The sequence below is a fragment of the Gobio gobio genome (genome assembly GCF_949357685.1).
Source record: "Gobio gobio genome assembly, chromosome: 20".
In the NCBI taxonomy this organism is placed as follows: domain Eukaryota; kingdom Metazoa; phylum Chordata; class Actinopteri; order Cypriniformes; family Gobionidae; genus Gobio; species Gobio gobio.
In genome coordinates, this window is record NC_137113.1 from 23,321,975 (window position 1) to 23,346,667 (window position 24,693).

At 39.2% G+C, this 24,693-nt stretch overlaps 1 protein-coding gene across 3 annotated transcripts in view; it reads left to right on the forward strand.

Moving 5' to 3' along the window:
- mpp7a (MAGUK p55 scaffold protein 7a) overlaps nt 1–24,693 on the forward strand; it is a 164,851-nt gene that overhangs the window by 133,376 nt on the left and 6,782 nt on the right. For all 3 annotated transcript variants that reach the window (XM_079801430.1, XM_079801431.1, XM_079801432.1), the window contains 4 exons: nt 11,827–11,997; nt 15,920–16,000; nt 19,432–19,525; nt 22,873–22,981. In XM_079801430.1, the coding sequence (XP_079657556.1) occupies nt 11,827–11,997; nt 15,920–16,000; nt 19,432–19,525; nt 22,873–22,981 (455 nt within the window). The remainder of the gene's footprint in view (nt 1–11,826; nt 11,998–15,919; nt 16,001–19,431; nt 19,526–22,872; nt 22,982–24,693) is intronic.

A 24,693-nucleotide genomic window follows, 5' to 3' on the forward strand; every position in this document is an offset into this window, starting at 1 on the left:
AACTGACCTCCTACTTTTGAACGGTAGTGTAATTGTCAGTTTTGTTTATAACCCTATACGCTGTATTGACAGTCTTTTTGTAATTGGCAATCTGTTTTGCTCATCTTTCAGTATGCAGTAGTCTTCCTATCTTTCTCTCTAATATAAATCTGTCTTGGTTCCTTCTGCCTTTCATAATTTCAAGAGGACAATGAGTTTGCTTCCTATTTAAGTGGACTTCATATTGGTGAGCTCTTTTTGATTATGCTCTGTGTCTGTCCTCGGTCCCATACCACTTTTCTCTTTCTTGTCTGATTCATATTAATGATAAAGAGTGTGTGTGTATCCCGTTCTGTGTCATTCTCTTGTAACCGTTTCTTGTGCTGTTAGCTCTCAATCTCCTCCTCCTCTCGCTCCCTCTGTGTGACAAGAATCTTTTTTGACATGTGGCTGCACGCTGTTGCATGTCCTATAGTATCATTTTCAAGCTTCCTTCTGGCTTTGCATATCTTTCCTTTTATAAGTGGTAGACTCGATCAGCCTGCTGACTTCCCCTCTTGGTGTAGTCTGCTTTTTTAGTCTTTACTTTTTTTCTGTCGTGACCATGTGTTTTGTATGTTTCCTCAAAGACTGACATTGTTATTTTCAGTAGCGATTTCTGAGTGTTGTTCAGTCTCATTCGCAATGCAAAGTGGAGAATTGAACTATACTGAACTATCTGATATCAGTGAAATCTAAGTAATCGGTTTTCTCCCAGTCCTGTGGTAAAAAAAAAAAAAAAGTGCTCTCGTTTCTCATATAGCCATCCTGAGCAGCTGTACTTTCTGATTTTCCTGTGTGTTGGCAGTGTTTTTTAGTTTAAATAGCTCTTTGTAAATGTTAAACATATTGCAGTTAAAGGCACTGGTTTATTTCCAGGCTTTGTGGTGGAGGTCCGGCAGGCTCTTGATGTGGTGTGTGTTGGACATTGGGCTGTTTGAAGGCCAGCTCTCAGTCAGGCCTTAGTCTGGTTTCCATCTCTAGCGTCAGTGTGTGGAAAATGAGTGTGTCGTAGCATTCTCATTATCTGTTACCGCACAGACTCATGTATTCAGTTGTACAGTATGCCCGTCTGGGACAGCTCAATACAGTGGCCGCAAAACATACAGTATTTCCGTGGGTCCTTAAGTATTAAATATCTTGAATAGTACAAAAATCACTTAATTATTATTTGCAAGGATCTTCAGTTTCAGTTCACAGCAATTTCCCCTCTGTGCTCCGTAATCACTCCATTCTACATCCATTTCAGCCGTTATTACATTCTTCCATTTCAGTGAATCTGTTAGTACATTATGAAGGAAAAATATTGTTGTTTATTTGTATGTTTTGATACAAAGATATTTATCAAAAGTTTGAAATCTGCAAGTTTTTTCACCCCAATGTTTTGTAATGTTAATCTTCAGCAAGGCCGCATTTGTTATTCATTTATTTGAATTAATTTGTTTTGTTTTCTATTTTAATATACTTTAAAATTTAATTTATTCCTGGTGGGAAAGATGATTTTTCAGCAGCGATTACTCCAGTCTTCAGTGTCACATCCTTCAGAAATTATTCTAATATACAGATTTGCTGCTCAAGAAACATTTCTTCTTATTATTAATATTAGAAATAGTTGTACAGATTTTTTTTAACTTCATTTATTTTACAACAAATTTTCAGGACTCTTTTATGAATAAAACATTTCCTTTTATTGTCACTTTTGATCAATTTAAAGTAGCCTCGCTGGATAAAATTATTAATTCCTTTAAAAACTTTGACCCCAACCTTTTGAATGGTATATTGTGTATATGTATATTAATTATATATTATATGTATCTTTATTAGATTCTTCTTTTGTAATATATTGATAATGTTGTCTTTTTGAGGCCACTGTACATTTTTCCCCCCTATTTTTCTGGGTTTCTCGTTTGCTAGTTGTTTTACAGACTTTTTTTTGTCTCAATTGCCCAAATTGATTAAGCTTTTCCTTCCTTCTCCTTTGCTTGTCTTTGTTCGTCTCGCTCTTGTTTGTGTCTCTGATTGTTCTCTCCCTCTCGCTCTCTCTCACTAGTAGACATTAGTCTGTTTGTGCAAACCCTAAGCCGCTGGCCACTCATTTGAACTCCCTTTTGATTTCACAGGCGATCCTGTGGGTAGAAAGTTTATAAATAAAGCAGTGCAGTCCTGTCTGCCAAGCTCAATCAAGCTCTGTCATTCAATAGGGATAACCTTTTCAACGCTGCGCCTCTTGCTTTTTTTTTCTATCTGCCCTCCTGTTTTCTTCCACGCTTTCATTACCGGCCTTCTGACCTCAGCCTCTCCTCTTCCTCCCAACAGCCTATAAGCACCTCAAGGGCTGGTCCCTGGACAGCTCCTTCCAGCTTCCGTGCCCTGCCATGCATTACATATTCCATGTAACAGGAGAATTTTTTTGGTGGTGGGGGGGGGGCATCGACTTTAATAAAACGTAAAACTTGCTTTACAAGTCCCATCATTGTACTCTGTCTTGCCTGCGGTCTAATTCGCTGTTATGATTTGAACCTGGTGTGGTAGTAATGGAAGACTATAACACGGATGCTTTGCTAGTTCTGCTCCACCCTGTGTCACTGGGATGAAGGGGTGTCAGGCGTGCAAGGAGTATTAGTCTTAATCCCAAGTGTGCCATCCATTCATGGATGTCAGCATTAAGGTTTTCTGCTGAACCAGTGCACATGTGTGTTTGTGCATATGTGTGTGTGATGAGAAAAATGTCTATCGCTTTAAACAGGGTAGACAAACCTTTAAAAGCTACAATAGCAGCTGGGTTTCCATCCATAAACATTCAAAAGTCTCGGGTTTAATTTGATTTATTTTTCAATTAAATGAATACTTTTATTGGATAGGATGCGTTGAATGTATTTAAAATGGCTGTAAAAACATTTCTTACAAAAAAAAAATTCAAATGATTGTCATTCTTCTGAACTCTCTATTCATCAAATAATCCTGAAATTAGTTTCCACAAAAATATTAAGTTTCTTGATCTCTAAATCAGCACTATGAATAAGGAATACATTACATTTATTATTGAATTTTTATTATTAAATTAAAAAAAAAATATTTTGCAAACATTAGGCATCATACATTAACTTTTTTAAAAGTCGGCATGAGTAAAACTGGGCATCATGCACTAAAAGGCTAAGGATCACACACTAACAGACTTTCAGGTCCCTCCGAACACAAACTTACTCAGAATCGTGCGTCTAGGAGACAAATGACAAGATATGTTCTTAAAGCGGCTCACAATACAAACCATGTTTAATTTCCTCAGACTGGATTGAATTAGAATCTATAGTGTGTGTGTGTGTGTGTGTGTGTGTGTGTGTGTGTGTGTGTGTGTGTGTGTGTGTGTGTGTGTGTGTGTGTGTGTGTGTGTGTGTGTGTGTGTGTGTGTGTGTGTGTGTGTGTGTGTGTGTGTGTGTGTGTGTGTGTGTGTGTGTGTGTGTGTGTGTGTGTGTGTGTGTGTGTGTGTGTGTGTGTGTGTGTGTGTGTGTGTGTGTGTGTGTGTGTGTGTGTGTGTGTGTGTGTGTGTGTGTGTGTGTGTGTGTGTGTGTGTGTGTGTGTGTGTGTGTGTGTGTGTGTGTGTGTGTGTGTGTGTGTGTGTGTGTGTGTGTGTGTGTGCCCATCCTACACACTGCGATTTTCTGTGAAATCTGTTAACTCCAACGGCCCAAAATCTGCAGATCTCCATCATCCAGACTAAATTGAGTTACAAATCAATGCAAAAAATCGATTGTGTTGTGTATTCCAGCCTTAAGAAGAATATTGAAAACCTATTTACCAAATACATTTCTAGATAGACTATAGCCGCTTTTCCACCGTCGGGCCGAATGGTTCTTAGTCGTTATTTACATCTCATATCATCAGTAAATCGTTGTGTTGCCTGGGAAACGACTGATGCTTTTGTGTTACATTCCAAAGAGCGGCCGTTATCAGCCCCACAGTGGAAAATGAAACCAAAACCGTACCAGCTGGCCTGGATCGGCACGGAATAGAGCGGTTATGCAGTGAGAACCGTTCGGCCCAACGGTGGAATAGCGGCTATTGAGTTAAGTCATGTGACCTGAATAATTCAGCCAGATAATTAGCTGCTATTTCCTCCCAGAGCTATCGGACATGCTATTGCACTCAGACAAAAAAAAACTTTGTCTGAACATTTTGTCTGCACACTTTTACATCTAATTAAATTCATCTAATTTTGTGATACTATTGAATTGAAACATTGGATGGAAATCTTGCAAATAATGTTTTACTATATTGCTATTTGCAAATTGAATGTGATGTGATGTGATTTTGCCGTGGTCAGCTAATCCTAATGACCTCTCTGCCCTATGAGGGCAACCACAATTTAGGATAAGTAAAAACAGAGAGGAAAGGCGACGGGAGTCAGGAGAAAGAACAAAAAAATGAAAACATTTGGGGGGAGAAGCTAAAGCTGGGAAAGCAATCAGCCCAAGGAATCCAATTAAGGCAGGAGTTATGGAAAAATGGAGACGTGTTTTAGACCGAAATAAAAAAAGCTCCATTTCCAAAATGAGTTTATCTCATCTGTCCACAGGTTCACTCCTGGAGGAGCAGCACCGGGGCCAGAAGCCTCGCGGCCTGTAGCTGTGCACAGCTTTCGATTACCACGCTTTTTCCCCACACTGACCCCAGCTCAGGTGGATACACTTTACTATAATCGGCTGAAGTCACTGCATGGGATCTTAATTTGGAAGGGTCGTTTGGCAGTGTCTCTAATTTTGTGTGTATGGTAGATGAGATTTGAATTAGCCATGGACATTGAGAGCAAATGGGCGTCTCTTCGTCTGATTTGTAGCCAGTACATAAAGTAGATGATTATAGTCTCAATGTCCTTTACTCAGTGTTTGGCTATCCATCTGTGGGGGTCAGGGATAGCCAGACTTTGCAGTGGTTCAGTTGAATAGGTTATGTGTGTCTGTTGATGTTTGCGTGTGGGTGTTTCGTATCTCTGATGGAAGGAACAGGTGATTGATGAGACTAACAGGAGGACTGTGTCCTCCAACTAGCCTCTTGGATTCGTAGTTCAGATACTTACTAAACCTGCTAGTGATGACTACACCAGCTTGGCCTGGCAGCCCACTCCGTTTGTCTGTGAGTTAGACTGTTCAGCTCCAGGGCCTTAACGGCTGATATCTAAACCCACTTGGGCTCACTCCGGTCAGTCAGAGAGTTCAAATTTGACTCCGATGGATCACTGGAACCTAACCCTAACCCACACACACATAAGAAGTATTATGCATTTACAAATAAATAAATATATATTATATTTATATTTAATGCACTGTATATAATAATATATTACATATAAAATTGTATATATAAACTGTAACTCCACTATTGTTTTAAACGTACATTAAAAATATTAAATATTTTATTAATATTTGTCAATATATAAACTCCACCTCGACCTATTGAATTAATATTTGTCAAAGAAAAGCAACTGACAATCAATCATAATTATCAGGCTTCATAACATTTAAACTTTCACTTGCGTTAGTGAACTTACCAGATACCTTTATACAAAGTGATTTGCGTTGCATATAAGATGTCATCTATCTATATATATATCTATACGTCTATATATATCTCAGTTTTTGATTTACATATATATGGAATATTTGTATAATTGCATACAAATACACAATATATGTTTTGATATATAATTATGGCTCTAAGACATCCTAACAATCCTTTCTCTAAATTTGGATTAGGACCGAGGGAAAATGAATATCACTCCTTGATACAAGTCTGTTCTCCTCCAGCCAACAGGAACGAAGAGTCGGTATTCAGTGCAGGCCTGTAACACTTGGGCAGAACACGACTTTCCACTTATGCAGCACAATGGAATCCACTCCTACAGTGTTTCCCCCAGACAGCCATTCTTAACGAGTTCAACATGATTCAAAGCAATGCCCAATACATATTTCAAATAGCACTACTAAATACTTGTTTTTCTTTAATCGTTGCCTGTGAAGGTTATCCATCTTCTCCCCTGGATCCAGGCAGCCAGTTTGTGCTTATCTGTGGGAACGCTGAACGCTAACTGGGGTTGGTAAAGCGTTTGTTGGAGTATACAGAAAGACACCCGTTTCCCCTACAAGAGCTGGAATATAGTTAGTGTGCACATGAGATGAGATCAGACGATTCTGGTATGTGCGGTTTGTCCCGGAAACTTCTCAATGTTTGATGCTGGGGGTCTCTCAGACACCACCCCAGGGGCCTGTACACTACCACTAAACCCTTCCACAGATGACTGTAAAAGCGGGTGGGAGTGAGTGAATGGATCATTCACATGCTCAACATGGACCTCTCCGTTAACCTTGTTTGGGGTGGAAGGTGTAGGCCGAGGTATTTCACAAGAGAGAACTTTATTTGAGTTCATTTCCTCCTCTCTGGAAGCTTTGAAACTACTCTGACTGAAATACAGCTAACTCGGTTAAATCAAATCCATATCCTTCATTCTCTCAATCTGCGAGAAGCGCCATACTTGAAAATGTACTACAAGATTAAGGGTGTTTCTCAAACGGAGGGCTGCATCCTACCGAAACTGCATCCTTCCTAGTCCAGTCCTTCATGTCATGTAGGCTAGTGTCTTCCTCAGTAATTAAACGCTAGAATGAGACTCGTCACGCATGTTCCCGCCCCCACAGTCACAATAGTAATATACTGTTAATACTTAATTTTGAAAAAATACTTTATTACATATCTTTAGATTAACTTGCTTTCTATTAATGCAATACAGTGAATGACAGTTTTCTGCGGTCTCCCAGTGGCATACATTATTGTCAGTTTAGTGTTAGTGATTCATTTACAGCAAAACAAAAGATAACATCTAATGCTTTTGTGACTGAAAACAATATTTTTGTCATAACTCAGACAAGCTCAGTACCGACTCGTTTTATCAGTTTATTTTTGTGAATTTAAATGTGTGCAAAGGATTGTGGGTGATTTAGGGCCACGAAGGATACATCCAATGCGTCCTTCAAAACAGGCCGAATGAAGGACGTGAAACGAAGGCTGCCAAATTGAGATGGCCTTCAGTGACGTTTGATGACGTGGCAGCCGATATTTGTAGCCTTCATAGAATGCAGCTTTCCGCTTGAGAAACCCCCAAAATATGACTTAAGCACAGGACAAGAATTATCCATTCCAAAATAACGGATAAAAGAATTAGTCGCAGATTGTAAACCAAAAACTGATGGAAAAATAGGAGAGCTTTTTCTATGAAATCATTTTCAGTTTGACTGATCACTCTACAGAGTATTATGATTCCCCTCTTTGACCTTTTTTTGGTTGCCTTATCTGTTTGATAAATGAGAGTGTGCATCATTCCGTATCCATACAGGGAGTTAATGTGTTTGAAGGTTATTACCCCTTGTCGTCCTTAACATTTTTGAATCCCTCAGGGCTTTCACCTCACTACAGTAAATTTCTTCCACGGCTGTAAGATATTATTGCTGTGGAAAATGGGCATTCGGGAGTAGAGGTCTTCACGGGTCCAAAAATTCATACCCGAACCCGAAGAGACCCGTAATGTGCTTAACGGAACCGACCCGGACCCGTCTATTATTTCAAAAGCTGGACCCGGACCCGTGAAGATCCGAGAAATGCCAAAAACGTAGTACCCGGAACCGACCTGGACCCGTCTATTATTTAAAAGCTGGAACCGAACCCGGCGTGAAGACACAGACCCGACTGGACCCGTTTGTCACATATTCCACAATAACTGATATTAACAAGTCAATAAACAAGTTATGAAAAATATAACTTTTTGTCTTACCTAGCCGTCGTCTCCCTTCCTTGTAACGTTACTTGTGATGCATTACATCCTTGCCAAAAAGCTAAATCCATGTTATTCCTCTCTTGTTATTCCAAGCATGCTTAATTCACTCATCATTTCAGCTTTAAAAGTCCACTTTATGTCACGGTGACGGATGACAAATGCGTCTTTGCAGATTTGCATTTCGACTCGAGTTAACTCGCATAATAACTTTGACTGTTTGCCTTTTTGAACTATAATAATAACGATTGCTCGTTCGGTGGCCGCTGACGTCCGCATTATTTATTTGCTATAATCTCTGTGAGCGAGCCTGACCACCAAAACTTTAAGAAATAAGACGGTTCATTCATATTATTATTAAAGTCAATCACAGCGGAAGCTCGGGTTGCCATAGAAATGACACGCGCTTGATACTGCACATGCGCGGTGGCTGGAGCAACCTGAAATATGAGCTTTTTTACGCAATTTGAGCATCATAGAAAACATTTGTGACAGTTCAACTGAGATTTTGTTGCTGATTTTAAATATATTATTTAAATATAATTTCAAATCAAACTTCAACAGTGCGTCACACGTAGACAGCACTTACTTTTTTCTCATGTTTGTCCACAATATGCATGAAGGATGCCCGGACAGAAGAGGTGCCGTGGGTTTAACTTCTTTATATTCGTTGTTTTTTAGCTTTTTTCACACATCACTCATGAAGGTAACCATTATTATTACCGTGCGCTTGCAGAGAGAGCGAGCGAGCGAGAGAGAGAGAGAGAAAGAGAGAGAGAGAGAGAGCGAGCGCGTGAGGCGAGCGAGCAAGAGAGAGAGAGATCGCTCGTGTTTTTCTTCTTTCTTTTTTTTAAACCTTATTTCCCGGCTCACACTTTTCTTATCCTAATTTTACAGTTGCAAGTTACAAAAAACACACAAGCAGTGCTGACTGACTCTGATCACGGGCAGGTGTTCTCCGAGTCCGGATCGACTCGGGTTTTGCACACAATGTTAAACAGACCCGGGACCCGTAGTAATAGATTGGGACCCGACCCGGACCCGGCTGATCATTTAAAATATAGACCCGAACCCGTACGGGTCCCGGGTCGGGTCCCGGGTCCACGGGTCTCGGGGGCTCCGTGAAGACCTCTATTCGGGAGCCACAGCAGCTCTCAGGCGATTGTGTGTGCGGCGGCAGCGCGTGTCTTTCTGTGTTTACACTGAATTTGGGCTTTTTCATTGTTTTTCCTTCCATGTCTCAGTGGAAGAACAGGTTTGATTTGTGAACTGCTAGTTGGTGATGGTAGGTTGCGTAGCTCTGAGGTCCAATTAACTCGTCACGCCACAGTGCACGCCATTAGGAGGTGCATGTTTGGGCCTCTGCAGCGGGCACGTGTCGGTCTTCTAGCCTGTACTGTCATATTCAGGGGGGAAATGGGAGGAATTTTATGACTGTCCTTGGCTATTTGGCTTTCTCTTTCTTTTTTATATTTATCTTCGTCCCCAAACCAGAAGGCTCTTGGCTGAGCATTTCTAATAAACTCAAGCTGCCTTCCGTCACCCCACATGTATATTTGTCTCGCAAAGCCACGTCTTTTGGAAAAAGAGAGAATTAAGGATTCCTGACAGGAAGCAAGACCAAAATGTAGAAACATTTCTGCGACGACTGGAATGGATTAATTTTTCCTTTTTTTTCTAATTCAACCTCAATCAGTTACAGGGACTGGGGTTCAAGAGAGGGGTATAGTTGCTTGCTATCTGAGTCTTGATTTATTTATCCTTATTGAGATGGAAGGCAATATTTCGGCTATTTGGATGGAGCCGTCTATCCTGCTTTAAGTGGTTTTGAAGGGTCCCGATTACGAAGCCTCTTCAGACAGAGAACTGCAATTTGCATTGACTAGCCACAGCCGAGCAGCCGTAATGAAAGCTGTGCACCTGCTCTGTGCTCGGGAAAATGAAGCTTCCCAATGCCAGAGCCAATCGACTGTTGAATCTGAAAAAGAAAAAAAAAATTAACAGAACAAGCCACTCAGTGTTTCAGCTTACCAAAGGTCACTGTCATGTCCTTTCGAGTGGATTGTTTCTTTCAAATGGGCAATATTTGTCAGGTAATCATACCTTTATGCCTACCTTCCTATAATAATGTAGTTCTTGATGTTTTTGCTCTAGTCAGGGCTGAGTTTTAGCGCGATGGCTACATTTCAAGTGGCACGAGCAGCAGAGACCACAGGTTCGCCTGAGTGGAAGAATGCTCTGTCCTAAACGCTTGAAACCAAATCCCCACTGTGGAACCACACAAACACTTGTGTTGTGGTACAGCGAGCACTTGACTTACGGTGTGTTTCATTTGTATCCCAGCGTAGGTCCCCACCAGCCCTTATTAGGTGACTGTGTGGAAAAGAACATGCTGTAAAGAATGCAGGATCTCTCCACGGCCGCACATCTGCGCTCCGCGGTCTCTCGGTACTGTGGAAAGTATTAAAGGGGGACTGGATCAGGTTTTTTTTTTATTTCATTCCCCTTCTTCTCAGTCCATAATTTTCTTACTGCCGTAATCTTACTTGGGCATCTTGCATCATATCCCTGCATTCATTAATCACAGCTTGAAAAAAAAAATGCAGTGGAGGCGGGAGGGGAAAATGTCTTGTGCAGAGATGGGGTATTAGGTGTCTCTGGTTTGGGGCTGTGCTAGACTAACTAGCATCTGTCATGAATATAAAACCCTGCTGCTTAAATGAGGGGTACGTTTTGAGTTTTGATATAGTCTGGGGTCATTAAAGACAGACTGGTGCTGTCCAGAGTAATCAGGCAGGAAGTTTTGTGGTGACGTTCCTAACAACCTTTTAGGGCATGAAAAACCACACTTAGCTATGACCGTGTCCTGAAATAGCCCACCTCCTGCCATGTCCCCTTGAAATACGTAGCCTCAGATATTTCGGTCTGGTCGTTTTGTTACCTGGATGTGGATGAAAGAACCACAAGTCGGTTCATATGATGATGGCGCACAGGAAAATCTGTTATGATCGGGCCCAGACGGAATATGTGGATGTTTTTCGGATTTTCCGTGCTTATTTTTAGGGGAAAATCTGCGGAATGAGCTTAGATATGGTAAAATGTGGTAAATGGAACAAAGAGTACTGAACACTTAACTGTGGATGAAAGTGTAACCAATATGCTCAAATATTTAATGAATAAACGTGTAAAGAGTGGGGGATATGTAGAACATTGTCAATAATAATATATCATTTTTTTTATTATTATTATGATATGAGATAAAAAATATAGCACCTTTTTAAAGGTGGGTTTTCAAGATATAAATATAAATTGATACTTTCATTCAGCAAGGACATATTTGATCAGAAGTCACTGACATTTTATAATATTAAAAAAAAACTTTGTATTCATCAAAGAATTAAAAATGTATCACTGTTTCAAATATATTAACCAAAACAACTGTTTTCAATATTGATAATAATAAATGGTTATTGAGCACCAAATCTTTATCATCATTATTAGAATGATTTCTGAAGGATCATGTGACACTGAGCACTGGAGCAATGGCTGTTGAAAATTCAGCTTTGCCATCACAGAAATAAATTACATTTTAATTTAGGTACATTTCTGTATTACAATGGAAAAAAAAAAAATTCTCACAATATTACTGTTTTTATCGTACTTTTAATCAAATAAATGCAGCCTGGGTGAGCATAAGACACATCTTTCAAGAACATTTAAAACATCTTGCCACCCCCAAACTTTTGAACAAAAGTTTAATAAAAGCATAATAGTAATATAACATAATACAGAAAATAAAGCAATCAAATAAAAGCTTTTCTAAAGTAAATTTTAGGCTGGTATGATGTGTCATAATTCTGAGGAAGAGTTTAAGATCCACTGTGACTTCTGTCTTTATCACATCCTCATTCTCAAATGCACTCAAGAATGTCAGACAAGCTTGTTGTTCTTTTGTCTTATTTGTTTCTCCCTTATTTCTTCCTCGCCAGCGGGTCTGCGAAGGAGTTTTCGTCTCAGCCGAAGAGATAAGAAGACAAATAAGTCCATGTATGAATGTAAGAGAAGTGAGCAGTATGACACCGCTGATGTGCCCACTTATGAAGAGGTGACGAACTACCGCAGAAAACACGGAGACAGACACAGACTTGTCGTGTTAGTTGGTAAGTATGACAAATTTGGTGTCTTTTTTCCCTTTATTTAGTTTTCAGAAATGGCAAAATATAGATGAAATGGTATTTTTCTTTTATTCTTATTATACTGTTGAGACCCACTGCACAAATCAACACAACAATTTTGAGGCTCCACATAAACAGTGCTTTACCCACAATAGCTCTCGACTAAAACCCATAGTTCCTTTTCTGCTGAGGGACTCTCACTCAAACCCAGCCCTCTAAAGACCCCTTGAGCTGACGGGACCAGCTGAGGATTAATTCATCCATGTGGCACTTCATTCGCAGTGCTGGTGTTCTAACGGAACATTTTATTGCTCCTTAATATTATTCACTAAAGAATTGTTAACACTTGTTTTCAATGGAACAGCGAGAGCGAAACTCCAGTGAGACATCAACTTTACAAAGTGAAAAAAAACTTTGAAATATTACTTTTTCGAATGTCAGATTTGGTGTTTGTTTGCCAGTTATTCTGGACAGAGGATTTAGAGGCCAGAACAATGAATTAAGTGTTTCATAAAAGTGTGAAATAAAACGTAATTTAGATTTGTATGACAGATAGCTTGAGGGTTTCAGGTTCCCTTTTTTTCTTTCTTTTTTTGCAATGTTGAAATGCTGCATTAACCTCTTCTCATCGACCTCCTCCACTATAAATTAAGTTCATAATTTATTTTTCCCAGTGTGTAAGGGGTTTGTTGTTGTGAATTTCCTCATATACTGACAAGTAATGTTGACCAGGTGTATAAAATATTTCACGTACAAATCTCTGAGAGGTAGCACAGGGTCATGGTTCACCGCAATAGACCAGCCCGTGTGTTTGTGAATGTAACATGGCATATGGATTCTATCACAGCTTTGTTGGTGCATGTAATTAATGGAGTGCGTGTTCACATGCCTCTGTGAGCGAGTGTATAAGGTGGTCTGTTTAATTAATCAAGCTTTTTCTACTGTCAGGATTCCCCACCGGTAATTTGCACCTCATGCGGTTTAGCGCAAATATTTTCATATTTTGTCTCGTAAGGTGGAGGACAGTGTCATGGATGTATCGGACGTGACAAAACCAAGGATGCAGAAAAAGGGTCTGCTGTGTTTTCTCTCCGAACTGTTATTCTGTCCCTTGAGGTCATGCTTTAACTTTTCCTGGCCTGCACTACTTCGTTTTTTTTCCCTCTGTCTGTCTTTATTTCATCTTCTTTGCCAGTTGCTTTATTGCATTTAATAATGCAGCCATCAATGATGCCATTTGAATGTCTTTTCCCCCATACATCTCTCTTTATACTCTATCCCTAGTAGTTGCTGTAGTCATTTCTCTTTTCTTGCTATTGTCTTGAAAGAAAGTTATTCATTTGAAAGCACATTAAACTTTTACACTCTCATTAGGTGTTTACCCTTGGCTGTGGACAACAGGGTCAGGCAAATTCACCCCAGAACAAAATAGTCTTATTTCCCTTTGCTTTCTCTAACACGACTGACCCACGGTTTGTGGTTCGGTTTCAAACGACTTTCCAGACGAATCAAGATCTTATCTGTTTGGATACATATTAATCGACCAGCCAAAGTCAACACATTTAACAAATGCGCAGCTTTGCGAGGCCGCTGTAGTGTTTTAACTGAAACCTGATTATTTAACATAGCAAATGATCTGTTTTTTTCTACATGTTTGAGTTAAGATTGAAGAGATTTCAGTTGATATAGTAGTAGTTCAGACCCAGACAGAATAACGGTGGAACAGAAGAATGACCATTGAGGAAAACGGTGATCTAAAGGAGCTGTCGGTTCAAACGTCGGATCAGATTCACTATTTCATTGTATGTTAGATTTTCCGTGCTCTTTCAAAACATCTCTGTCTGGGCTTTTATAATTGAACATTACAATTTGGGCTGCAATGTGTTGTTTCTTCCTAGAACTATCAAGTATAATTTTTTACACATTTGAGCAGTTGGCAGCGTCCTGTACAAGTAGCGTAGTGCCCAGTCTCTCCAAAGGCTTCAAATCGCTCCAAAAAAGCTTTGATTGTGAACTTATCACACACACAAATGTGTAGAAAGGTTATTTATCGGACACACTTGGTGGAATATTTTGATGCTTATAATATGCGGACATGATGACTGTGTTTTAGGAGCGTTGAGAGAAGGTTGGATGGAGGCCCCCCATGTTTAGCCAGTCTAGCAGCTCCTCAGGGTTAACTGCATCTGCTCTGCGCTTGGCCTGGAAGTTATTAAGCCTTTCATATTAGCCTTCTCCCCTAATGAGCGTCCTAATGACTACTGACACTTTTACGACCACTGCAACCTACCCCTGTGAGTGCGCACATACACTTGGATTGAAAAACAATTACTCAAATGTGTTATTTTATTGGGGCTGTTAAAGAATAAAGGGCTAGTTTTTGTTTGGGTTATTTAAGCGTATAACAATGAACAGAATAACCAGGAAAAAATACACAAAGGCAAGTCAGTTAACCTCTGACACACCAACGTGGCAACATCTCAGTTGAAGGCTGTTTAGACTGTGGGGAGCTGGACCGCTGCTTAGTGCTTGAACTCGGACTAACGGTTTCAATGCTGTTCGTGGCTTTTGGGACACAAGCAGTCATACATCAGAGATGGGGCAAGCCGCTATAGAGATGAGTGATCGATGGCTTTAAAGTGCACATGATGAGTGAATAGAATTTTGAAATGGTTTCTATGTGAGCCTAAAAGCAGGCAGACAGGGCCTGGTGGGCTCTATTAACATCCCAGAAAATAAAGACCTGAGTTTGTAGGTCCTTTTAAGGGGCAGGAGAGTTGACGATGAAACATGGCATGTTTGAAACGTTACAGTGTATTTTAAAAAAAAATTCAAACCTACAGTATATATGCACAGAAACATGCACTTTTAACATATGGCTCTCAAACAGGAGTTCTGCATTACTCAGTGACCCTAAAACACTTGAAATAATTTTCTGTTTCCTCGCTGTAATAAATCAGCATCTTACTCTTCTCCTCTACCACAGTGGAATAAGGATAACACGTTCTGAAGTGTCATAGGCTTAATGGAGCCGTGTGTGTGTCAGAATGTGTATGATGCATCAAATGAAAATGTGTATTCTTCCTGCGAGTAGGAAAAACATGTGTTTCGTGTTATCGAACATATAGTTTTTGATTTGTGCATGTCTCATAGCAATCATTAAAGTCTAATAGAAAAACAATGCTTGACTCTCCGCATTATACAGTGTGAATCTTGGCCTACTTTTAACTGGTCCTTGACATGCAGAATTGCATGATTGGATCGAATCTCTGTTATGTGTTTTTGCTGCATATGTGGCTCAGAACAACTCATAACTTGGTGAAAAAGAAATGCAAGTATGAGAAATGGTGAGAAATGACCTTCCTAGGGCTGGGTAATACAATTAAAACTGATATGCAGTATAAATGTTTTATTTTAGTGCATGAAGTAAAAGAAGGTATAAAAATCACAATAAAAAAATTAAATTTTAATGAGAAGTGTTTTTTGACTAAATAAACAAGAATGAATGAGAATTTTTAATCCCAAAATGGGATTAAATTTGACATACATGTATATGCTAAACAGTATTGTGAGATATTTTTGCCATCCTAAAAAAATTATTTAATATGAATTTAATATTTTAAAATGTAATTTATTCATGGTATTGCAAAGCTGAATTAAATAAAAGAATAGCATTTATTTGAGAAATCTTTGGGAAATTGAAGTCTTTTGTAACAATGTAAAAGTAAAATTAAAAGTATTAATTATAAATTGTAATTCATGAAATGGCTCTTTTTTTTTACAGAAAAAAATACATATTAAGTTGTTAGTATAAAAACAGCAGTATGTTAAATAAAATAAATGTTAAGCAATATATTAATGGACTCTTTCTCCTTGTCTCTGCTTCTCTCTCTGTTTGCTTCTGTAGGTCCTACTGGTGTTGGTTTGAATGAACTCAAAAGGAAGTTGTTGATATCTGATCCACAACATTTTAGTGTCACCATCCCACGTAAGTTCTTCTTTGTGTGACAGAGTAAGCATAGATTACCTTTGAGACTGACTCTCTCAATCTCATCAGTCTGTCATTGATAATGGCTCTACTTGACACACTTCCCTGTCCTTAGCAGCAGTGCCTATAACTGCCTTTCCTCCTCCCTCTCTTCAACATCCAGAAACACACCATCCAGGGAAATACACCAGAGCAGATATTTTTGGGACAAATAAATATGGCTGTGATTTATGTATTTAAACAGGCTGACACTGCATATTTACAGGCATGAAAGCGAGAGACAGAGTTTGAGGGAGTTGGAGACAGTGGCTAGAAAAGCCTTGACTGTTGATATAACAGTGGGATGTTTGTTACATTCGAGCTTGGCTTTAATAGATATGTCTGATTCAGACTCTGACACTTTGAAATGCCACTGGTATTAAAATCCCATCCAAAGCTTTTTGCCTTAATGCTGCCTAATTGCTCACAAATGTGACCCCTGCATTAGTCTGTATTATGTAGCCCGTCTCCCCTCAGACCTTACGGAGGATTTAGATTAAAGGGAGGGATTCTTGGAAAGCGACTGTTTTGAGAGTGCTTTTTGGTCGTCTTTCCCTTTTTTATTTCAGTCCTGCCAGCTCCAACTCTCATTGTTAATATGGAGTGATTAAACATTAAATATCTTTCAATTTAATTTCTCTAAAGAATTTCCAACAATTGGCTCTTTTAAAACACAAACCAGCCGTGGCAGCAACACGACAGATTGTAGAATACGATTAGTTGGTAGCACTTGAACATTTTGTCTCCTCTCCAGCCTTTACTGCTATTTTCCATGATCTTAGAATGAAATTCAAATTCTTTTGCCACACCAAAAACATTTCCTATGCCACAGAGCTAATGCCAGATGAAATATATTCTATTTCTTTCAGCAGTACATGGGTAACTTTTTTTTCTTTGTGTTGTGAGCACCGGCAGTTGGAGGTATAATAACATGTTATCTTATGTCTGCGGTGGGCTGTCATCATGGGAGGGGGATGCCTCTTCATCAAATATGTGATGGGTTGAGGGTAACTAATAATTTACTCCTATCCCACCCAACCCATACATTTCCCCTCTGTCTCTCTCACTCGGTCTTTATCTATATGATCCTTAAAGGGTTAGTTCACCTCAAAATGAAAATTGTCAATAATTACTCACCCTCATGTCGTTTCTCGTATGAACTTCGTTCATCTTTGGAACACAAATTAAGATATTTTTGTTGAAATCCGACCGTCTATAGACAGCAACACAACAACCACTTTCAAGGCCCAGAAAGGTAGTAAAGACATCGTTAAAACAGTCCATATGACTCCAGTGGTTAAACCTTTATGTTATGAAGCGACGAGAATATTTTTGTTTGTTTTTTGTCCACAAAAAGTAATGACTTTATTGAAGAATCCGTCTTGTCTGTGTCAGTCTCCTACGCTGTTGACATAGTAGATGCAGTACAGCGCTTCGAGTCAGAACACCGACGCCAATTGGCCATGCTCGTGCACCATGACGCATGCATGTGATGCTGGAGCTGGCCAATACAAAGCCGAAGTTCTGTCATAGAACTCGCAAACCCAAACTTCTGAAAAGTAGTGTATACATAAAAATAATACAGAATAAAGAATACAGGAAAAGGATACATGACAAATAGGTAGAGCGATAGAGACCATTCAAGAGGGGCCTTGAAAAAGCAGAAGGAAAAAAGCAGGGGAAGAAAAAACCTGGAACATAGCGAGTTGGAATGGTGATAAAGTTTAATAGTTTGTTTTGGAGCTGCTGGCAGCTTGCAGACGATTTGTCGGAGGTGTGTTCTACAGCGACTTTTGACCTCCCCGACACTCGTTAAACACACCGCTGTGTGTCTCTGCGTGGCAAACTTTGACCCTGGCTGTACCCGCCGGAGCCATGCTGGCTGGACTGGCACGCGCCGTGTGATATAAAGACGAGAGTTTATAAGCAGCTGAAAGCAGGAGCGGGGCTTAATGAGGGACAGAGCAAACTCAGTGCTGGTACTGTACCATGTGCTCCTGGGGCTTTACGAGCAGCGTTACACTTACACTGGCCTTTAGAAGCCTCGTGGTGAGTTGAGCCAAGACAGACGGGGTGGGTGTGGCGTCAGACCTTGGAGAGGTGGTTTATTTTAAATAAAATTAAGTGGGAAATAAAGTGCCCGTGGGGAACTCCCTTTAATCAAGGAAATGTCTGTAATGAACATTTCTTCACATGTTCTTCTTGAAGCACCTTCAACCACTTCCACCACAGTGAATCTAAGAAACACTGCTGGGTTTGTTTCCCGATTTAGGGACAACGTATCTAATGTCATTTAGGGCTGGGTACATATATATATTTTTTTCAAAATAATCGCAATCTTCATTTGAATGATCCCAAATCAAGTGTTAAAATCCTGTGATTGAGCTTTTATTTATTTTAAGTGGCTGTGTGAAAATGTATAAATGTGTAAAGCGCTTCCTGTTATGCCCATATCATGGATTCTGCTGAACTGGGCCCTCTTGTCAATTTTTTAAATTATGTTTATAATTTAGAGGGTTGTCCTGTTTTTCCCTGTGAGCCGCTTGTAGAACATCCTGTACAATGTGACCAGTGTAATTCTATTCGATAACAATTGTCTCTTTGGAAATTCATGAAGAAATGGCTCTTCTGAGCCAATCCTTTTAATTATCTTATAATAAAATTAATTTGCTCAGATTTCCAACCCTAATGCCATTTACATTTTATGAAAAATTGCTAATTGAGTCGAGTTGAAAATGCTAAAACTGTACTAGATCTCTTGTTCTCCGGTCATGTAGGTGTGTTACAGGCTTATGTTTTGTAAAGGCTGGAATACACTGCAAAACTTTTTGCTGATTTAGTCTGGATGAGTTGACGCTAGTTGTCGAAAGCCTATCCAGTTGGAGGATATCAAACATGTTTGATATTTTGAGCCGATTTTAGAACACATTGTTTCCATTTGTCATGTGTCTTCTTGCAACAAGGTGTTTTAATGTAGTGTATTCCAGCCTTTAAAGGCCAAAGTATACTTCACTTTTTACGCATACACAAGGGTCAGCATAAAGTGCGTGTGGCGTGAATTACGTCATCAGAAGAGTACCTTATACGCGCTCGCACAATCACATTTCATTTTTTTTGTTGCAGTATTTACATGGGTTGTAACTCGTGGAGAGAGATTGCTCAAAACTGTGCATGCGTCGAAAGCCTGTGTACGTGTACTAGTCAAAATAAGTATTCTTTGCAAGGCTGTGCGCGTAAAAAAATGATGTATACTTTGGGCTTAAGTGTGAAACCAACTGAGATCCCAAAAACTCTGCACCCATTTAAGATTTCTAAGATTTAAAATGATTTTTTTAAGATGAGGTGTTATTTCCCAATGTAAAAGTACTTTTTCTTCACTACACCTTTCACAGACACCTCTCGATCGAAGAGACATCAGGAAAGCGATGGAGTGGAGTATCATTTTATCTCCAAACACCTTTTTGAGGCAGACATTCAGAACAACAAGTGAGTCTCCCAACAACACAATCTTTTTTGTTATAATTTTCTTACTGTATATTATTTGGAATGAGTATATGAATGTTTCTGCTGTGATTTGGATTGGGGATGTGAAAGTTTACCGTGGAGATCAAATAGTCAGTATTAATCATTGAAGTTTAGTGGACCGCTTCCTTTATTCTCAGGATTGTAATTATGTCAACCGTGATCCTGACACAAACACTCAACAGTAGGAGAGATATAAATCTGAGAGACGGAGCCTCCGTGGCCAGTTAGTATTCAACACATCGTCCAGAGCCCTGAATGAACTTAAGTAAATCAGCAGCCCAGTCAAAACACTGCACAACAGTTTTCACTAATGTCGTCTGTCTCAGACGCTATGGCAAACATTCACCAGTTCTGCCTTTCGGCTGCCCACTATTCTTTTCATTTTTCCACTCCATTTACTTCAAGCAAATTGTGTATGCGAGTGTGTGCTACTTGTGTAGCAGCATGATGTGGGCTCAGATCCCTTCTCTGTAAGCGAGAGTGAGAGGGTGTTGACAGGTGGTCTGTTTCTGTGTGTGTGCGCGAGAGAGGGGGGATCAGACTCCTGTTACCCAGTGGTTGGTAAGCTTAGATTTGTATGCATGGCCTGGTGATGGATGATTTTCTGCAGCCCCTCATCAGAGGATAAAACAACACAACAGGAATGCATATAGAATGTCACTTCGCCAGCAAACTGGGCATCCTAATTGCCTTGTGGTGGGAAAAAAACACGTGGTGGCTTGTTCTGTGGTGAAATGAACATCAGAATGAGTAAACCACAATTATCAATGTGGAGAAGAGAGTTGAGAATGAGCAGGATCAAGCAGGTGGACACGAGGCACTGCAAGAGGGCTAGAAAGACGAATTTTCCTATTTTGTCAGCATTTTTTCTTCTTTTCCTAGTTTTGTTCTTGGTCTAGTTGGACTTTGAATTGACATGTTGCTCTTTTTTACTTTTTTTGTCTCGATCTATTACTTTATTTAAAAGGGGTCATGACACGAGAAATCTAATTTGCCTTGACATATAAGGGGTCTTTGTACCATTAAAACATCCTGCAATTTTCATATCATAAAAGGTCCTCCTTGATAAAAAAAAATAACCTGTATGGCTAAATCTGGCACATTTACATGATGGGCTTACACTGTGTGCAGAATAATTAGGCACGTTGATTTTCTGATCATATTTTTTTCCAGGCACATTTGACCAATTCCAAACCACAGTAATCCTAATAACTACTATTAATTTCGTATTTAATAATCTATAAGTGATATATAATTGTGCATGTAGGCTGGAAATGAAAAACACCTTATATTCAGGTGTGCAGAATTATTTGGCATGTTTTCTTTTACAGATAAATTGAACCAAAAAAGAGATTTAACTTTTTGTTATTATTATTTTTTATTATTATTAAATGCCCATGAGAAGGATGCAATAATAATGCAATACTAGACATTGCAGTTAAGGCATGACCATTGGACAGTGAAATGCTCGTTGTGTCAGCAGGGTCAGACAAAAACATGTGGCGGAGAAAAGACACCTGTTAACTGCAAAAGAATTAAGGTGAAGAATTAAGTGTGAAACCATCAGGAACCCTTTAGTCTCCAGCGCCACCATTTTTCAGAGCTGCAACCTACCTGGAGTCTCCAGAAGTGCAAGGTGTCAGGATCTCGGAGACTTAAATTAGGTAAAAAATCCTAAAAAATGACCCCCACTAAATAAGAATCACAAGCTGAAGTGTTGTAAAATACATAAAGACTGTTTTTTTTTTTTATAGGCTTTATGGACCGATAGGTTGAGACTGACTCTTGAAGGACCAGCACCACATCCTCTAGTACCACTGTTTGAAGAATTCATCTTCCAGAATCTGGCAGTACGTTTTGGGAGTTCATTTTTAGCATCTCTGCAAAACGGACTTCAGGATGGACTAAAATGAACTCCCAAAACTTACTACCAGATTCTGGAAGATGAATTCTGCTACTAGAGAATGTGGTGCTGGTCCTTCAAGAGTTGGAGGAAAACATTCTATTTTAATTTTTTATTAAAATGTTATTATATATTAATTTTGTTACATTACATGACTTTTTTAATCATTCAGTTTGAACTTTTTCTGAAAATGGTTTAAACATTTTTCATTGTTCATTTATTCTGCCTTCCAGTGGGAAAATGCCCACTCATGTGCAAACATGACATTGGTATTCCCAGGGAAAACCCAGCTCAGGGCTAAAAACAGAGCCGAAATGAACCCAAAAACCACAGAAGCAGCCTCCACCCCGCCATCCACTACACGCACTACATCATGACAACAAACGCCACAACACAAAAGTTCTGTTTGAGAACATCTGCCTTCAAATGAACGCTCAAATAAATAGGCACTTTGAGAATTCTTGGTAACCCTACATATCACATTAACACCAGCAAACCACCTCTTAGCACCCAACTAAATCAATTTAGCTCACCATCAAAAAATGCCTTCAATGAAAGAGTTTACAGGCCTTTAAAACATGTCTAGAAGAAAAGTGGCATGGAGTCACATTAAGCTTCTAAATTTGATCACCCAATCACAGGTTGCTGTTGGACAGCATGGGCCAAAATGTGTGAGCTTGTTTATAGCTTTCACTTCAAAGACTTGTTGACATTTGGATTGATACTTGGGGAAAATAAAGACGGCTGTACATACAGTATATAGAACATTTTACCAGTTTCAGTAGTTGTCATTTTAGTCACGTGTTGCATAACCACATTTTCACTCTGCACGAAATATTACGACACCCTGCTGTCGTAAGACTCAGTCATTCTTCTGGAATACTTTCCACATCCTTCCAAATTTCTCTGCTATACGGATGTCCTAAAATTACACACTGTTGTTCTGTGATCAGAAAAAAAAAATCAAGTGATCGGATTGAACGAGAGGCAGATTAAATGGTGGAAAAGTGTTTGTTTATCTTTGTCTTCTCAGGAAGTCAAGTTACTCTTGCTTTTGGCATTCAAGCCTGCCTGTGCTGCAAGGAAGCAGGTGTTTTAGATTTAAACTGTAACATAGAAGATTATATAAAAGAGCCTTGTGTCAGACTGTCTGGAATCGCCATGTGGGGAAGAAGATGGTGAACACACCGTGCATGTCTAAGTGGCCTTTTTTTTACTGAAAGCATCAGGACAGGCTTGGGAGTAAATAATGGGTTATGAGTTTCCTGTCATTATCCTGTCCATTGGCTTCTCTTTATATTCTAGGGTGGGGTCACGTAGACTCATGGGCATTGCTTTTGGATTTAGAGCCATCAATCATTACATCAAACCCCTCCTGTTCTTTTTGTCATTTTCTATGCCGCAGGTTTATTGAACAAGGAGAGTATAAGGGAAATTACTATGGGACGAGCTTCGACTCTGTACGTTCAGTCCTATCTAAGAACAAGGTGTGCCTTCTTGACGTACAGCCACATGTGAGTCTCTCCATTCCTCAGATACACATTCTACCTCACCGTTTTACCTCCCTCTGCGTCACTCCATTCTTCAGTCTCTCTTCCAGATTTACCCCCCCCCCCCCCCCTCTCACAGGTGTAACATTCCACACTATTCCTACTGGGTCTTTTCTGAGATCTGTGTGTGTGTGTTTGCACTCTTTCCTTTGTTCTTCAGGTGAGGCTGGAGATCTAACATTATCTCTACTAAATTGTCCCATGTTTGAACATTTCCTCAGAATTTGTGTCAGGGTGAGAGAGTAGTTGCAGAGAGAGGAACAGTTGAGTCTTTGCAGAACTGTATCAGGGTCTACAGCAAATCCAGTGAAAGAACTCTGTCACCTCTGCCTCCCACATCTTACCTTGGGGGTCTGAGCCTGGCTTCTCTCTTCAATAGTGAGAGAATGAGGCAATGACTTCATGTTTATCTGTATTATCATTGTTTCTGCTGGTTTAAAAAGGTCTTAATTCACCCTTAATGCCGCAGAAAGTCTTGAATTGAAGTCATGGCATTAAATGTTGCATGCATTGCAAAAAATGAAATCTTCCTTGGTATTTCTGTCCTGTTTTCCAATACAAATATCTAAAAATCAAGATATATTTACTTGAGAGGCAAATGTAAAATGTCTTGAATAAGTGAAATAAGTTTATACTTTAAACAAGAACAAATATTTGCCAAGAAGTTATGAACATTTGAATTAAGTTGGCAGGTATTTGTTCTTGTTTTAATCATAAACTCACTTCATATTTTGTTATTTTGCATCTAAAGTAAATGTAAGACAATTGGACTGGGGAAACGAGACACAAATACTGAGGAAGAACATCACTTTTTTGCAGTGCAATCAGGAGGTACAGTAAAAGTTTTTAAAAAAACGGATATCTGTTGGAAGCAAACTCTGAAGTGTTGCTAATACCAACTCATTGCATTTCTTACATAGTGATGTATTGTTCCCTTCAATTTATTCTTTACATTTTATTTACTTGACTCTTAAAGTCTTAAATTTACCGTTCATAAAATCTGCAGAAACTCTGATAATGCAAACACATTTTCTGACTCTCCTTGTCCTCTGGTTCTTTTTTTTCTATATATCTTGTTTCTCTTTATTGATTTACTGTAAATTTCACCAAGGAACGCTGTAATACCTGGAAAGAGCTGTATCTGTTAGCATTCCCATTCATCTCAATGGCGCCTACGCCTTCAATGGAGAGAATGATAAAGAATGATAATAATAAAAATGGTCAAGATGTTCCAAATTCTTACTCTGTTATTTAAGCCCACAAAACACAAAAGGAGAAGGTTGAAATGTGGTTAAGCTCTCAAAAAATAAAAAACATTTGCGAAATTATAAGTAATGAATTTAGCCTATACAATTTATACACGATATTCCACTATATTCTTATGAAGCCATATGATAGCTGTCTATGAAGAGACTGAAATTTAAATCATTATTCACTGGTAATCTTTATCTCAAGCATAGCTCTCCATTTTGACTTTTGTAAGATGGACCCAGAAAAACTACAATTCAAATGTATATCAACATATTTTATAGAGTTATGCATATACAAAATTGTCTAGTCTTTTTTTCCAGGTTGAAATGCGAAGCTATAGCAATAAACTTAAATACAATAAATCTCAATTCAAATTTGCTGCATCTTATGGCTTAAAAAAAAGGCCCTAGGGCTTTGTCTGCATT